Source organism: Phycomyces blakesleeanus (genome assembly GCF_001638985.1).
Source record: "Phycomyces blakesleeanus NRRL 1555(-) unplaced genomic scaffold PHYBLscaffold_22, whole genome shotgun sequence".
NCBI classification, from domain to species: Eukaryota; Fungi; Mucoromycota; class Mucoromycetes; order Mucorales; family Phycomycetaceae; genus Phycomyces; species Phycomyces blakesleeanus.
Window position 1 is genome coordinate 865004 of NW_017265155.1, and position 17698 is coordinate 882701.

Here is a 17698-nt window from a genome sequence, read left to right on the forward strand (position 1 = left end):
GTGAGCGAGAAGTCTAAGCCAAGATCTTGTTTTAGATCATATTTTCCCACAGTCCTCGGTTACTGCTGAAGATTTACAGCTTTATATAATTCCTTGTAGAACACACACACACACATATATATATAAAAGAAATAAGTAAATGTAATTCTCAGATAGGAAAATGATCGACATCCAAGTAATTGGAAAACAACACTATTGGCTATACAATCTCTTTAGAGTACAGACCGCTTTAGTGAGTGGTAGATTTCGGATGAGTTAGTTGGTCAGGGTCAACAGATCAAGTACAATTGTAAATAACTATTGAACTGCAACTTGTGAGTGGGTTTTTAATGATTCCATCGTGAAATATCATATGACCAGTATTTTACTGTAAGCTGTCAAGTTAATTATGTAAATCTCTTGTAATTACACCTTTAGAAAAATCATAGTAGAAGAAATTCCGTAGCCGGCTTAAAAATACACTATAGCATTATTCTTTTTATCTAATTCAATATATATATATATATTTATATTGTATAGCAGCAAAAAATCGCTTCTTGGAGTAGTTTTTTTTTCTCCTAGTTTCCATTTACCTTTTCCCTCTCATATAAATTTTGTAATACAGAAATTCAGGCATACTAAACCGATCACTCAGTGCTTTACACTGTAGCCGACCAATAAATACAAAAAAAAATGCATAACAGCAGAAGAAAATGTATAGAAAATTAACATTACATTTGTTGCGTTTCGGACTTGTATCTTTTGCGAAAGAATAAAGTAGGACATTTAATATATTACGATATAAACTTCATTGACGCAAATTTTGCTTATGGATCTTACTTTTATCTTGGTTTACATCGTAAAAAAAAAAAAACAAAAAAGATTTTATTTTTGTATTATGAAAGGTCTTTTAAAGACACGTGGAAGATGTCGGAGATTGAACATAGTACAAAAAATAAAATAAAATATCGCTAGTGCGTAAATTATATATTATAAAAAACATATACAGTACATGATTCTGTAACCCATTTTTTTTTTGTTTTGTTTTTTGTTTTTTTTTGGCTATTTTTTTTTCTTAAAATTGTTATTTTACTTCTTGTGCATAAACCACTATATTCAATACCTTATCTTTTTTCTTAGCTATCTATTTATCTATACATTGAAACAAAGGTAATGAAAGCAGTAGAAAGAGTAGAAGAAAACGAACTAGGAAAAGAACAGTAAATATCATATTGTACTACAGCCTTCTATAGCTTGTTTTGCACCTGACCTGACTTGTTGCACTCTATTCGTTCTTTTATTTTATTGATAAATAATAGAAACAACTAAAGACAACAACAATAATAGGCTATACAAATGTACTATCACGACAGTGTAGGCAACAATGGCAACATTGACCAGAAGACCTTTAACCAGGACAGACTTGATGGATCGAATTCCAATTCATTCCAAAGTCAATCCTACCTTCAGCAGCAAATGAATCATGATCCCTCTCTTACATCTTCTTACCTGTCAGACGCCAATGACTTTTCACTGCACTCATCTTTTCTTAAAGACAACCTAATCCAACGATTCAATATCAATAACAACAACAGCAACAACAACTCATCTTCTGAATGGGATTTCACCACACCAACACACAATTCACAGTCATATTCTACACCGCAAAACATTCGCCAACAAGACTCCCCAAGACTTGGTTATCCATCTCAACCGTTCTTGGAACGCCAAGAACAGGAAATCCTATTCTCAGACCCTTCATTCATCCGACAGCAACAGTTCCTACAGAACCAACAGCGAGCAATGCAAATGCGCATTGATCAAGAAGAAAATGAACATAAGAAAGATCACATTGATTTACCTCCTTGTTCTCGGTCGAATCTTACTGCAATGTTCGATTCCCCGGTCAGTTCTACTGCTCATGCTGAAACATCCTCTCTCAAGGCCTTAGACTCACATCAGCTATCTTGTCAACTCAGTACTTCTCAATCAAACGCTCAAATACATGATGAATCATCCAACATCAACGACCACTTCAATAGCCTCGGCAACAATACCATCAGAATTAGCAACGGTAATGGCATCAGTAACGGCAATAGTAACGGCAACGCAAATATCAACAGGCGATCACAGCCGCCAACATCTAATAACAATAGAACAAACCCGATACCAATCGGAACCCCTCCCACTGGTGATTCTTTCCAGATATCCTCGTCCGTCCCGACAGAAATCGATCACCGGCGTAGATTCAATGAACTTCAAGCAAGGTTCAGAGTTAATTATCCCAGAAAACCCCAGAAGAAGAAAGGAACTACTGCCCCCGCACATGTGTCAGCCTCGTTCACAGACTCTCCTAGCAACTTTGGTCAAGTACAGTCTTACACACCCGACTTCTCGTTCGGAACCTCTATGCCAACGCTTGGTCAAGACACCCACCCACCACCAGCTCAGCCGCAAGCACATCAACTTCAAGGCCAAGACACTCAATTCTTTAATTCCAGCACAGACGCTCAACAGGCGAATATGGAACGTAGAGTGTCTCTTGACGGTAGACCCTTCTCAGAGCAAACGCCTAGACGTGGTAGTGTAGGCGAAAAGGGAGGAATCCCGATACCTTTTGATGCTCAAGGCTCTCAGTCTATTCACGCAACTTCTTTCCCATCTCGCACAATGCCCATCCAGATCCAACGGATCCAGCGCGGGGGGATGTCCCAGCCATTTGATGCTGAGCAGCACCAGCGCCGTCTGGATGATCAACTAGAAAAGGCCAACTTTGAAGACATCACGGTGTCCGAATTAAAAGATATGTTGAGACAGCGCGGCAGACCGGCAACAGGTAAAAAAGCCGTGCTCTTGCAGAGACTCCAAGACGAACGCGATAATATCCAGGCTGCCAGAAGTGGCCGTGCGCAGCGGTTCTCCCAACCTCCCCCTGCTTCTCGCCGGATTGGTGAATTTTCACGACCAAAGTCTTTCCAGGGCACTTCGCCAATGATGTCTGCAAACACACCCCAGTCCCCGCTGTTTAGCAGCAGCCCTTCTTCTGTACCAAACACGTCGTTTTTGCCCGGCTCACCTGGCTTATCTTTTTCTCTGCATCGATCTATTGCTAATATGCATATTGGGTCACCACCGGCATCGTTATCGGTATCAGTACCATCACCACAACAATCATCCTCGCACACCCGCCGCTTTTCTCCTTATGGTGCCCCAAGCTCGCCACGACTTGCATCCCCTTCACCTAAACTACAGCCCCAGATACAGATGAGTGGTGTCGCATCTCTACCCGATACTGCATCCTCGCCTGTCAGTCCCTCTTTTGGTGGATTTCCGAGTCTAGGACCATCGTCTACCATCTCCTCACGCCGAAGAGCATATCCCTCCAGCAGCCCCATGACATTGAGCATTGGTAGCCAAGGGGGATTCAGTAATAGACGCCGCTCCTATGCTCCCTTTACTTCATCTGCCCTAGCCACTCCTGATAGAGAAGATGACAATCCGTTTGAGACCATGACTGAACCAATCAATCATGTCGCCGAGAGTATATGTGATGAGAGTGTATATGATGGGACAGAGCAGATAAATATGGAAGGAATGGAGTGGCTGGATCCTTCACTGGAATACTTGGTACAACAAGGTAAAGATTATATTTTGTGTGTGTGTATATGCGTATTAGTTGGTTATTAATATATGTGTATGTATGTACCCTTTTCACATAGCATATGCTCAGAGCGATAATACAATTGGGCCGGATTTCTTGCAGGGAGCAACTCATGAAGACATAATGGCCTTTTTGGCTGATCAGGATATTAGTTATGACCTGGGTACACCTGTAGATCACATAAAAATCGAAGAGCCTGACAGCAACCACCACCACCACCACCAAAATGGGTTTGATTTTGACAGTTTTGGCAATATGAATCAAGGCAGTTATCAACATGGTGGTTGGTAGGTTTTCCTATGTATAATTCCGTCCACCCGTCTACCCACTCATCTACCCACTCATCTACCCACTCATCTACCCACTTACTCATCTACCCATAAAACCGTACACATTCACACCCATTCGCACATACTCACACATCTACACATCTACACATCTACACATCTATTATACACTTATACACTTATACACTCACACTCACACTCACACTCACTGTCTTGTAATATAACACACACACACACACATTTATATATATATATATATATATATTGGCTTTATTTGTATACTTTACTATAGACCGGCACATTCTCTATGATTATTAGGATGTCTCAAATTTTAAAAGATCTAAAAGACTTGGGGTTCAAGTAGTTACCTTTATATATATATTACAGAGTAGGCACTAAGGAAAAAGAAAATCTAAGCTGAAAAGCTTCAATATTTAAAGGTTTATAAATAATCTTTGGGATATACCTTTTCTTTTTCTTTTTCATTTTTTTTTACTTGAAAAGGACTATAGAGCGTAGATTTAATCCATCTCCTTTAAGAGTTCTTTATGTATATGTACAACCATTTCAAGAAGTAAGGTCGCTGATTTTGAATTTGATGTCGATCGATCCAAAAAATAGACGTTTTCACTCATGAACTTTGGTTACTTGTGTCTGCTATTCTGGTACAAATAAAAGTGATGGTCTCGGTTTCCTTTTCTTTTTTCTTTCTTCCTGATTTTCTGTTTATTTATTTTTTAAAGAAGATGGACAAGGACATGTTGTTGATGAGCATGGAGTTGAGCCAATGGGTCTTTGTGTTGACGAGGAGCCTTTCACTACCGAAGCAATGGTTTCTCATACTCGGTTTCTACAGAATAAGCCTGCAGAGAGAGAGAGAGAGAGAGAGAGAGAGAGAGAGAGACCTCGTAAACCTACCTTACTGAATTCAGCTAGAGATTAAAGAATCATGTAGATGATTATATGGAGCTATGCAATAATAATGATATACATCCTGCTCAGATGACGAAAGAAAGAAAAACTAGATTTTTTTTCATTTGTCTTTCAGTAAATGTCTCAGTGCTTCAGCTGCTGTTAGGCAATTAGGCATTTCTATTCGTATAGCCCAGATATGGGTTAAGCGACACTATGAAGATCCTAAAAGCATTTTTGAAAAAAAAAAGAAAAAAATCAGGACGACGTCGTATTCTTGGGGAGGATCAGAAGCAACTTATTTTAAGTTATATTGATGAGAATCCTTCTGCAGTTTTGACTGAAGTGGTAAAAAGTTTAATGCAAAATTTTATAGATCTTAGAGTTTTTCATAGTATCGTTTATATCTCCATGACAACGTAGTGCAATCTATCCATTAAGCAGGCACAGTTCCATTCTGTAGAAAGAAACAGCGAGGAAAGCATTCAGCAAAGGTATGACTGGGTCCAAAAGTGGCAACAAATTGACCAGGACTTTCAGCAATCTGACGGGGACAACGTTTCTATCTAACCGGACTAATTAATTGCGACTACCTGCCCGGGACCCGGTGTCTTTCTTTAATCCTTCAGGGTAAAACGACCTGCCCCGAAATTCATACAATATATTCAATTAGTAGCCATAAATTTAGATTTGGCTATAAAAAATAGTAATTAGTCACAAATACACTATATCAATAGCCAGTTTTGCAGAATATCTTACTATTTATTGGCCTTCTTATGGTTATAATGTCTTTGTCTTCCTTTCACTTACTTATATTCCCAGAATTTGAAAGCACCAACTGGTAAGTAATTCTCATCCGCTCTTTTTTTTTGCAAAGTACAAAAGAAAAGCTCTATACAAATATTCTGTATCCTTAGGAACCAGATAGAGTTACTCTATGCTGGCAAAAAGGTCACAATTTGTGGTTCGGTAGAATCAAAATGTCGTCTCCCTAAAATTACCAAAAAATTGATTGAGAAATAAAAACAAAGTCTAAAAAGTTAGTATGGGTGAAGATAACTTTATATTTTAAAAAGACGTACCTTGGTTGTTAATAAATAGTATAATGATCTTTCAGACCGTGTTTTTGAATTGTTCTCTTACAAGCAGTTGAATTTTGACAAAGAAATTTTTCTTGTGTTTTTGCGTTTGGCAAGAAGAGTGACATTGTATACTTCCAAGCTGTCCAAGCTGTTCGTAAGGTTCCACTTGCTTTATATTAACCAATTTTGTCGACAACTGCACTGCGTCAACCTTGGGACCGAGCTTAGCAATAATGACTCACTTTGGAGCAGACTATGAACGAACATTTTGGGTGCGTCGAATCGTACCTACCTTTCAATCATTTGCCCATCAAACAGGTCTGCTTTGCTTCGACTGATGCGAATGCGAGTTGAAACACCGTGCTCTGGCAGATATAGATCCGAAACTCTGGGAAAAAGGGAAACCATGGTTTGCAGATGGACTCGGTTACGGTTGGACTGGTGGTGATCGTGTGGTCATTGAAGGCTTGTCAGGACACGACAAAGAAAAGATACTCTAGACCATTTATGACAGCGTAAAACAAGATCACAGTATGATCGACATTCTCAAAGGCATCGCCAATACCCACACGAAATCAAGTTTCAACACATTCTTACAAACCAAGGTATTTGGCGTTCACACAATCAAGACGACAATCATTTTGTCAGAATTGCAGATGGATGACGAAGGAAAGTTTATCCAAGGGCAATTTCGAGTCATTGATATTCCAACACGCTACAAAGGCCGAAACAAATGGTTTCGCATATTTGATATGCTTACATAATGAAAGTACGTGATGTACAGATGAATAATTTGGACTCATTGGGTATCCAGGAACAAGGAAAAGCAGATGTGCTTCCTGAACAAACCGTCCAAGCTAAGTTATATAACGTTTGTTGATTTTCCCGTGACAAAAACACAAGGCATCGACCCTAACAGTCTCAAATAGCCTCAAACAACTTCTTTTATTTTTATTTTTGGATCAATCGACATTAAATTCAAAATCATTTGGTGTGGATAGACTAAAAGTTCAAAAAAGGGCAAAAAAAGGGACAAAATTAATTAAAATTCTCGTCCAATAATATGACTTTAATTTTTGCTCTTTTAGTCTGTCCACACCAAGCGACTTTACTTCTTGAAATGGTTATATGTGTATATAATGTGTATGTAGGTGCTTATGTAAGTGTGTGTGTGTGTGATGAACCCAAAAAAAAGTAATAATTAATATCTTTTGGTCATATACTAATTAGCTTTGTGTGTGGTTATAACTGAATAAGAATTCACAATAAATTAAATTTATTGATGATAGATGAGTGAGAATATATGGTATAAGAAAATAGCTTCCTTGTTAGTGTATTTTTATTTGCTTCAACTTTTTATAAGAACAATCTTAACAAAAGCAAGAACACATATAGCATAGCATAGCATAGCATAGTTTAGTACAATACGAAACAAAACAAAATACACCAATTGACCAAGGTGATACGCAATGATAAAATACAATAAGCGTAATCATATTGTAACCAGAGTTGTATATAAATGTAATAAACTGCAAGTGAATTTTTTGTTTTGGACTTGTAACTTTAAAGAGCTACAATCGATTTGGTTGGCTGTTAATCAATTGACAGATCTGTTATTAACTTTAAACAATTAAACAGGGCAATAAAATAATAACATCCTTCCTCAATAAGAGATGGTGTGAACTTGTAGTAAAATTTACCTATCAAATAAGGTAATTCGGATATTCAAGTCTGCTCGAGGAATTGTAAATACCGGAAAATATAAAATATTTGTTAAACCAAGGAGAAAAAATAAATTAATCAAATTCGACAAACATATAGGGTTGACATATAAAAGTCTTTTATTTTTAATTTTTTATTGAGAGAAAAAAATATATTGTTGCCTGGTTACGAAACTATTGATTTTTTTTTGAAGAAGTTCAAGCTGTATAATGTCTACAGCCTGGTTACCTATCTTTAATGGAAGATGAGGTAACAAAGATAATATATATATATATAAGCTCTAATAGCTCAGAATTGTAGATTATAAATCATATTGTATATATAATATATGTATATATGATTGATATACAGCTCTTTGACAAGTCCGTGCACCTACATGATAGGTTCTCTTGAGTTTGGTTTCCAGAGGTAATACTCTCTATCTGGTCTTATCACATGGATATCAAAAAATAGATACAAGAGTATAAATATAAATATAAATATAAATATAAATATAATTGTGGGTGTATTATAAACCTATATATGTATATATTTAGAGATACAAATATATACATATACTTTTATATATATATATATTTTCTCGACTTCTTTTTCTCTCTCTCTTCTTCTTCTTCTTCTTCTTATTCAACTTCTTTAACCTCTTTAACCTCTTTAACCTCTCCTTTACTTTACTTTTTCTTTTGTAATAATTTCTTGTGTGACGATTTAAAACTACAGCAATAAAAATAAAAATAACATGGGTTCTCAGGCTTCTGTTGCGTCTTGCAATAAACAGAAAAGTAATTATTCTCGCGTCAGTTCTAGACAAGGATCAAATGCTAGCAAACGTTCACAAGAAAAAGCACCAACGAAAAAGAGATACACGATAAACGACCCTGCGAAATCGTGTTTTATTCCGGAAAGAGTTGGAGAGAGAGATCGCTCAAACACAGTAAGAAATAGGCACATTTGTTGGTGTTGAATATTAAGATATCCTTGATATATACATTTTCATTGCTATTAAATGATAATAAGAATATTCTTTAAAAATATCTAATAAATTCATCATAATAAATAGCAACATTTTGCACTAAAGAGTCTCTTTGAAGGGTAAATATATATATAAGAAATAATACGTGTATATCAAATAAGATCTAATTATTTACATGTATATATATATACCTTATAGAAATTTCTTTGATAGCATAAAAAAATATGTTGACTTTGAACATCATGTACAGATATTAGACATTGGATGTGGCTCAGGAGCATGGGCAATGGTGATTATAATAAGAATGCTAATAAGAATAAAAGATAGCGGTTACTGACTTATCTGGCAAAGTAGGACACAGCAACTGAGTATCCAACTGCCAGCTTTATCGCAATCGACAGAGCCGCCATCTTTCCTACATCCATACACCCCGCCAATGTTGCATTCGAATGTTTAGATATAGCCGACGTTCTACCTTATAAAGATAACCACTTCGATTTTGTTCATTTGGGTTCACTAGCATTTGCTCTCCAAAGTAGCCAATGGGCAAAGGTTTTGAAAGAAGCCTACCGCGTCACAAAGCCAGGTGGATGTATTCAACTTATGGAAGCACAATTAATCGTAAGATTTTTTCATCCACTCAATTCCCTCCCCTTCTTTTATTTTTTTCTTTTTCTTTTTCTTGAATATAATTGGTCAGAGTTTATATATATATATATATTTATTATATATTTATTATAATCTTTTTCTTGTCTTGTCTTGTATTTATATTTTTTTTTATTATTATTGTTATTTAAGCAGAGTCCTGGAAATGAGCTTGTCCTTTACTCTCAAGAGAAACGTAAGTAAATTCTATCAATTAAGCAAAACAAAAGTAAACTTGCAAAATAACAATATTCTTATATCTTTTTAGTCAAGTCTATCCTTTTACAGCATGGGCAAAACCCATATTTGTACGAAAATCTTGGAGCCATGTTATCAGAAGCCGGGTTTAAAATAATCCAAGAAGAAAAGAGGACAGTTGTACTGAGTAAGTTTACAGTAAGACCTTTATTTATTTTCTATAAAGAAAATAAAATAAATAGAGTTAATTTTGACTTGACTATTTGTTCAATTCTTCTGTTGTTATCTAGATAATCACATTTTAGCAGATGAATTTATGCACATCCTTAGTGAGAGTGTAGATGCCTGTATGCCATTTGTAATGTCTGTTGACGGATTAGAGTCTTCTGAGGAGTTTCAAGCGTGGAAATCGGCTTATCTGGCGGCTAGACGGGATACTTCTGATGTAACCTGGTTTGGAGTTGCTGCTCGAAAACCTACACAAAGCTAAGAGTCTTTCTTTTGATGTTCTTATTGCTGTTGTTGCTGTATCATTTCTTCTTCTTCTTCTTCTTTCTTTGCTATCTATTATCTTGTATTCAAAAGGAACCTCTTGACTTTACTAATCTCTTTCTTTATTTCGTTTGTTCTTTATTCATACTATATATATCATATATTATGTTTTATTATTTTATCTACTCAAAACTCATATACACACCCACCCATACACCCACACACCCATACATATACACACGCACACACACACACACACATATATATATTGAAATAATAATCATAATAATAGAGCTGGTCTCAGTTTTATCTTTACTGTTATTATCTTGTTATCAATCATACAACCATTAACTGTGAGGGAATATCTTTTCTTTTCTTTCTTTTTTTTGGGGGAGAGGTTATTTTTTTTTTAAAATTAAAAAATAATAATAATAGAAAACAATGGCTTGTGAGCGAGAAAACGGAGTAACAGTAAAATAAGAGAGAGAGAGAAAGATATATATTGAATAAACTTTGTACCTCGACGTCGCCGTCGCCGTCGCCGTTGTAGTCGCAGTCGCAGTCGTTGTCTTTTGTCGTCCACAAACACAAACACAGACACAAACACAAACACAGACAGAGACACAATAATATACGCATATAGAAATATAAAGAAATAAAGAGAGTAGATGAGTTAGTAAAGGAGATGATATGTGTGCCTGTATTTATTTATACTTCAGAGTCAGAGTGTGGAGATTCTTCTTTTTGTTACAAGCCAAGAACCACACAACCACACACATTGACATCGGCTATTGATTAATAAATAAGCTAATATTTGACAAATGCACATATTTGTGTGCAACCGGTCATTTAACAGGAAACATACAATGTGAGTGCAAATTTATTTATAATTATAAAAGAAATGCCTTTTGTCTGCCATGATACTTGAACCACGATAATCTAAATATGCTTTTTTATTTTAATGTATGGAAATGTATATAAAGGCAATATGTGATACAATTGGACCAATTGAAGTCAAAGTTCATTACTTATATATGCTATTAATTCTTTGGTTCTTTTTTTTTGTATATAAAAAAAAGACAGTCAAGTGTTTATATTTTATATCTATGTACACACTTAATAAGCATCGTTACAGTTTGTGGAATAAGTCCCACGGATAAATAAATGAAATATAATAATATTCTCTTAAAGAAAAACCTGTACAAGATGACAAGTTCCATTGTGAATTGTTACACACATGTATTCCCAGATAACAATAAACTCAAGATAATGCATTGGACTCTTGGTCTGAATATATATATATATATATATACACAAATAATGTCTTGTATATAATAACTATTCGGTATTTTAAATAAAGAACAAAACAGAAGATGTACAAAAGGTAACTATACAATCAGGATATACCCATTTGGAGTATCATGGTATATTAAAATAAAGATAGCAATGGGTCCTCATCCAAGAAGGTCTCACAACTCAGATATATTCTATTTATTAACGGAATCATCAGAATTTGGATCGTCTATTCACTGTAAAGCATAAGAATAAAAAGATTGGCCAGGATGCCTTGAAATTGTTGGAGTATAATCCCAACTAATTATCGCATTCTAGTCATTTAGTCATTTAGTCATTTAGCATGATAAACAAGTTTAATATACCAAGTATTCAGCTTTATAGAAACCATAAATATATCGATCTTAGCCTTAGACAAAGCAGTATAGATAGCACAGCTGTCCTCAATTTAACCAGAATAATTTTTAAAAAAAAATCAATTGAGATTGTTGATACAATTCAGCTAAAGTAGTATATAGCCAATTGCTTATACTGTACTTTAGAGAGAAAAAAACCAACATCGCGTTTATGTAGCCATGTGTACTACATGTATTTCCTATTCATGACCATGTTCTGTTCTGTTATATTCTATATTCTAGTGGAATGTTCGGCTGAAGAACCTTTTTCAAAAACTCCATTAATATATATATATATATATATTTAAAAAAGAAAAAGAGCGATACTTAGAAGCCTGAATACACATACACACATCTAACCCATGTATCCAAGCACGCGTGGGTTTTAGCAACTAGTGACACGTTTCTTGGAAATCATTATTACCATTGCTGTTATTATTATTTAAAAGAAAAAGTCATCATTTGTCATAAGCATTTTATGCAATCGGAATAGCCAGTTTCGTAAACAGCCGATTCAGCAGCAACCATTTTCTTACCAGAAGTCTAGAACAAATAGTGTCTCGATCTATCCTAAAAACAAAAACTTTACTGATGCTATATAACACAGTCTGTGGCTTCACTGCTTCAACACAAAAATGGAATTGACGATCATGGCGTATTAAATACAAGTAGCTTTTTTAAAAAAAATAAGCACAGTAATCGTAGTATTGTTAGTTTTAGTGTTAGTGTCACTTGGTAGCGATTCCTGACGTAGGTCTTTGGTAAATAGTAAAGATCGACCGCGTGGAAAATAAAAATAAAAATAAAAAGCAAAAAGAAGGAGAAAGCGGGCTCAACCAGTAGCTGTGAGCAAAATGGCGATGAAATGGGAGATGGAGATATGGGGGGTGAGTAGAGAGAGAGAGAGAGGGTAAGGTGTGGCAGAGCAGGGTCGAGAGGATCGTCGATCTCCATATATGGCTCTGAATAGGCGTGGTGTAATCTGAATACACGGCTGCCTAAAATAATAAGGAGTAATCAAGGTCGCACCCCGCCACTTTTGAAGTCGCAGTGTCAATAGAAGAGTGTACAGATTTGTATTAAGTTAGAACGCATTACACAATGAATCAAGTGTAGCATATACACAGAATGATCGCACAAAAAAAGAAAAGCAACAACAAAAAACATGATGTCGTACAAGAAAGCTTGTCAAATCTATCCATATATGTCTATACAGACTTCTTTAGACCACTGGCCTTCTTCTTCCTCTTATTTTGCTTGATATTCATAATCACATTTGAAAAATACCTGTGTTTTGTTTTCATTGACTATAGATTTTATCTGTCTGCACCTTTTATATACTTTACAAAGTTTGAAAAATAAATAAAAATGAAAAATAAGGATTTAACCGTAATGTATCTTGGTTTTGCTAAACTATTTACTGGTTAATATCTGCTATTCAAAGCAGTAATTAAAAAATCAGCTATTATTCGGGCCCGACGCTTTTCCTCTCGGGCACGACGTTTCTATAGAGTACTAAAAATATTCTAAACACCGATTTTAATTATGTACCGGACTCCTGAAAAGTGACTATGGTCCGACCTTCAATGGTAACAGAGTACCTGAAAGCAAAAAAAAGTTGTGTCCTGAAGAAATTAGTGAAAGACCCGTTATAAAACCTTCTTTTCTTTTATATATTCATCTTGTAAGAATTAGACATCTTTTACATAATATAGTGTTTTTATCAGAAGAAACAAGAGTGCTACTTCTATCATTACAAATTAGTATTTGTAAAAACGATGTTAACAATCGCTCAATAGAAATCACTTCAACATGAATACTATCAATAAAGAATCAATTTTTATCGACGGAAATGAATATTATCCCGTTCAACAAGACTTTCCCACTACACCAGTCAATGGCTATTCCAACATGACTGTGGCTATTTCTAAGATGCAGGAGTATGCACTTGCTAACAACTTCACTCTTGCAACTAAAGACCGTAAACCAACCCGGGTTTACTTAAAGTGTGCCAGGGGTGGTCACTATAGAAACACCCATAAACTTGAAGACTGCGATCGCGTAAAAATCCGCCCTAGTTCGAAAACCGGATGTCCTTACATGATAAAGCTATCTTACAAGAAAGGAATCAAAGGATATCTTCCCTTGAAAGCTTCTAGTGAAATGAAGAGCTATCACAATCATCCTCTTGATGACAAATGCTTGGAATCGACTCTGAAAGGCAGATTGTCGAGAGTTACTGCCGAAGACGCCAAGCAGATATCTAAACTTGTTGAGACAAAGGCCAAGACTCGTGAGATCCAAAGGGCTATCACAGACGAAAAAGACGATGGTCATAAGCTGTACGTTAGCGATATCAACAATATCAAGGCTGCCTTTGCTCGAGTTTCTGCCCCTGTTGCCCAGAATGCGGGTACTGGACTTGTTAAGATGATGGAAGCAAAAGGTTACCAGGTGCATTATGATGTAAACGGGGACAATTCGCTGGAGAGGGTGTTTTTTACCAATCAGAAGATGATGGAGAGAGCTCGTCGCTTCTCAGAAGTTATGGTGGTAGATGCTACATATTCTACCAATAACTTGTCAATGCCGCTGATTTGCGTGGAAGGTATCCACAACCTCGGAGGAGAAACCCTCAAATCGTTTCCCATTGCCTTTGCCTGGGTCTCTAACGAGCAGCAAGGCACATATCTTTGGTTCCTCCAGCAACTCAAGGCACTTGTTTTTGAAGACAAGGCTCTTAGCACAGTTTTTGTGACAGACAAGTGTGCTGCACTTATGAACGCTCTTGATGTTGTGTTTCCGAACAACAGCAAGCTGCTTTGTTACTGGCACATGCTGAATAGTGTGGAAAAGACTTTTTCGGGAAAAGTTGGCTCGGTACAAAAAAAAGGAAGAGCTAACGGGATATATATCCAATATGATCCATAGCAAAAGTAAGAAGGAGTTTGACTGGGCGCTGAATAAGTTCAACGCTGTATCTGCTGGTTCCGAAGTAGAAAATGGCAATGTGAAAGCGCCAGTCTCGGCATATTTTCATGACAGGTGGATTACATGCCAAGAGAAGTGGGCAGGTTATCTTACTCAGAAGATAATGCATTTTGGATGCACAACATCTCAAAGAGTGGAAAGTGCCCATCAAGCCTTAAAGAGAGGTATATCTGCAATAGCTTCTCTGGATCTCGCCTTTGAAAATATTTCAAGATATATCGAGAGGCTTGAGAGAGACTTCCGGAATGTGGAGATCAGGGAATCTACCACGGTTGACCCTCTTGTTGGACGAAACAAGCTTTTGTCTAGACTGCTCATGAAGGTCTCAAAGCGAGCTTTACTGGTAATAGACCAAGAGGTTCGACTGAAATGTGAAAGCAGTATTGTTTGTGAATGCATGAACAAGCTCCAGTATGGTCTACCTTGTCGCCATTCTTTGCCTGCTGGAAGGGATATCTATATTTCTGATATCCCTGAAAGGTGGGTTATTGATCCTCGTAATGTAAAGCCAAGGGACAACACTTGTCGGGAAAACTTCCAGCTTGGGGAAAGACCAGAGGTGTGGATGGAGGAAGTAATTAAACTCGAGTCACTGTTTCGGTCCTGTGAGGGCAGCCAGCAAGTGGCTAACCTCCTGAATAAGATCAAGAAGGTCACTTCTGAATTCGAAGGCAAAACTGGGCACCCTTCGATTAACTTTCAAGCCCCAGAAAAAATTAAATATCCTGGCAGAAGAAAGGGTGGTGCACGTCCCAAATACCTTCCCAAAGACTTTGGTCGGGCAAACTGGAGGAAGATCAGTGTTTCGTCTGGTCATGTAAGATAAAAAAAAATAACATAACAAAGTACTAATATGTATCTTGAAATACTAGGCTGGCCTTAAGGCAATGGTTAGACTGAGAGCTAAAATGAGGGAGGGAAAACCTGCAGCTACACAAAAAAACAAAAAACAAAACAAAAACAAACAAGAGCCTCTCGACCCAGGTAAGATGTGTTCTTATTTTACAATGTAATTGAATCTATGAGAAAGGATTCCCATCTTATACTTTCATGTTTTTTTAGTCGATGCTACCAAAAACAAAATAAAACAAATAAAGCAAGAGCCTCTTGACCCTGGTAAGATGTGTTTTTATTTTACTTTAACTGAATTTATGTGGAAGGATGTCGTCTTACACGAATATGCTTTTTAGTCGATGCCACCAAAAATAAAACAACAAAAATAAAACAAGAGCCTCTCGACCCAGGTAATATGCTTTCTTATTTTACAGTGTAATTGAATCCATAAAGAGAACTATCGTCTTATACTTATATACTTTTTAGTCGATGCCCCCCAAAAAAATGGGTTCAAAAGACCCGCCACCGCCTTAGAAGATTACCAGTATGATAATCGCACCTCTGTTGGCAAGAGGGTCAAATTCCAGCCCGGTTTTCCTGTCTCTCATGAGATAATCGATGATGTCAAGGGTGGGTTTAGCCCTACTGCTGACGGATGGTGTGGTTTTCGGGTCCTTGCCCACTTGATCTACAAAGATCAAAATAAGTTTTCACTTGTAAAAAGGGATATGCTAGCCGCCTTGCCGAAATACAAAACATTGTACACAAATACCTTCGGTACTGACACAAGCCAACTAGAAAAAATCATTCAACATGGCTCTCAACTCGATTATAGCAACACCAGCAACACCAACACCAACACCAACACCAACTTCATCCCAGTATGTTCAGATGCCAGTATGTGGTTTAACACACCCGACTGTGCTCAACTAGCTGCGGACACATATACACGACCAGTCTGCGTCTACTCAGACAACCCCAACACCCCCTCAACAACCTTTCTCCCATTCGCCCTTCCCAACAACAAAACCAAACAACGACAACCTCTGATTTTTAATCATGTTAACAGTAATCACTGGACAACAGTTGACCTTTCCCGTAATATCTCTAGAAAATGGCCAACCGTTCCTGAATTATTTTTTTAGGTTGTGCCAGAAATAAGATTGATGATAACTTTGATACTTACTGGAATAAGTTCAAAGAATTTAACAAGCATGATCGCCGAAATGCCATGCTCTCTCTCCATTCTGATCTAGATCAACCAATTGATCTTACTCCAAAATAATTTCTTTTCGATATTCTTTTCTATTTTATTACTCTTTTAATTATACTTTATTACCTATATTTTATTAGCTAGACAATCTTTTTTAAATCTTTATAAATCTTATCAATTTGTTTCTTTGCGTCAACATAAGCTATCTATCACTTGTGGGTCAAATGACTCTCCGCTCTGTTTTTTCCTAGAGATCATTCGTGGGAAGTACTTTACCCTTCGAGTTACACTTATAACCAGCGAATTAAAAATCATAAATATCGGATGGTGTTACACAGATCGAGCCAAACTATCTTCGAATATGTTATATTATGCATTTGCATCTATTTATTTTATCAATTCAAGTCTTGGCTCTCTATAACTTTGGATCCAAGTAGTGTATAGCTATATGTATGTGTTCTAGGATTTTTAGTTGAATTGAAAGGGTCGATCATGAGAAAACTAACGTAATATCTCAAAAATTTGGTTTTTTTCAATAAAATAAAATATTGTATTTGCTTGTAGAATCACTTTTTTCTCATTTGTTTTCTATGAAACTTTTACTGGATTCATATGTTATCTGAATATATGTAATTAAAAACTTTTTTTGGTCTTATATGAATATTTTTCATTTTTTGTATTTTTGATAAAATATCTCATGTACATGTTGCAAGGAAATGATAGAAAGAGTTTTTACAGAAGAAATAAAAATAAAAAATAAAAAATAAAAACATGAATTTTGTAAAAATATATTAGCTTTACTGCTATGCAAACTTTCTTAGGCATAAAAGGCTTCATTACCTTTATATCTATTACGAAAGTTTTTGAAAAAAATGCAAATTATATGGATTATAATCTTTTCCACTTAAATCACATAAAATGAAAATATATGATTTATGTCTCAAGTTAAATCGTGAAAAAATGACTCATCAGCAACAGCAGGTATATGATTTGTTGACGGAAACCAAATAGATCTTGTGTTTTT

At 36.1% G+C, this 17698-nt stretch overlaps 4 protein-coding genes across 4 annotated transcripts; all 4 read left to right on the top strand.

The window, feature by feature from the left end:
- Positions 1 to 1335: 1335 nt before the first annotated feature.
- On the top strand, positions 1336 to 5409 carry PHYBLDRAFT_149772 (hypothetical protein; the record flags this gene model as incomplete). The annotated part of the gene is made up of 6 exons (XM_018432337.1): positions 1336 to 3616; positions 3699 to 3923; positions 4671 to 4773; positions 4976 to 5025; positions 5102 to 5187; positions 5263 to 5409. The coding sequence occupies 6 exons, from the start codon at positions 1336 to 1338 to the stop codon at positions 5407 to 5409; spliced, it is 2892 nt and encodes a 963-aa protein (XP_018287419.1).
- Positions 5410 to 6154: 745 nt separating this feature from the next.
- On the top strand, positions 6155 to 6685 carry PHYBLDRAFT_172628 (hypothetical protein; the record flags this gene model as incomplete). Its single annotated transcript, XM_018436837.1, has 2 exons — positions 6155 to 6193; positions 6422 to 6685. 2 exons carry the CDS (start codon positions 6155 to 6157, stop codon positions 6683 to 6685), a joined length of 303 nt encoding a protein of 100 aa, XP_018287420.1.
- Positions 6686 to 8294: 1609 nt separating this feature from the next.
- On the top strand, positions 8295 to 10268 carry PHYBLDRAFT_182959 (hypothetical protein). Its single transcript, XM_018438697.1, has 7 exons — positions 8295 to 8574; positions 8701 to 8732; positions 8812 to 8902; positions 8968 to 9234; positions 9415 to 9454; positions 9527 to 9643; positions 9747 to 10268. Exons 1-7 carry the CDS (start codon positions 8380 to 8382, stop codon positions 9944 to 9946), a joined length of 942 nt encoding a protein of 313 aa, XP_018287421.1. The 5' UTR covers positions 8295 to 8379; the 3' UTR covers positions 9947 to 10268.
- A 4924-nt stretch (positions 10269 to 15192) lies between these two features.
- On the top strand, positions 15193 to 17095 carry PHYBLDRAFT_172630 (hypothetical protein; the record flags this gene model as incomplete). The annotated part of the gene is made up of 6 exons (XM_018436838.1): positions 15193 to 15444; positions 15500 to 15611; positions 15690 to 15743; positions 15788 to 15871; positions 15948 to 16358; positions 16815 to 17095. 6 exons carry the CDS (start codon positions 15193 to 15195, stop codon positions 17093 to 17095), a joined length of 1194 nt encoding a protein of 397 aa, XP_018287422.1.
- Between the last annotated feature and the right edge of the window lie 603 nt (positions 17096 to 17698).

Coding starts and splice junctions, on each gene's coding strand:
- PHYBLDRAFT_182959 (XM_018438697.1), top strand. CDS start 8,380: ATGGGTTCTCAGGCTTCTGTTGCGTCTTGCAATAAACAGAAAAGTAAT. Junction 9,235..9,414: donor TTATGGAAGCACAATTAATC/GTAAGATTTTTT, acceptor TTATTTAAGCAG/AGTCCTGGAAATGAGCTTGT. Junction 9,455..9,526: donor CCTTTACTCTCAAGAGAAAC/GTAAGTAAATTC, acceptor ATATCTTTTTAG/TCAAGTCTATCCTTTTACAG.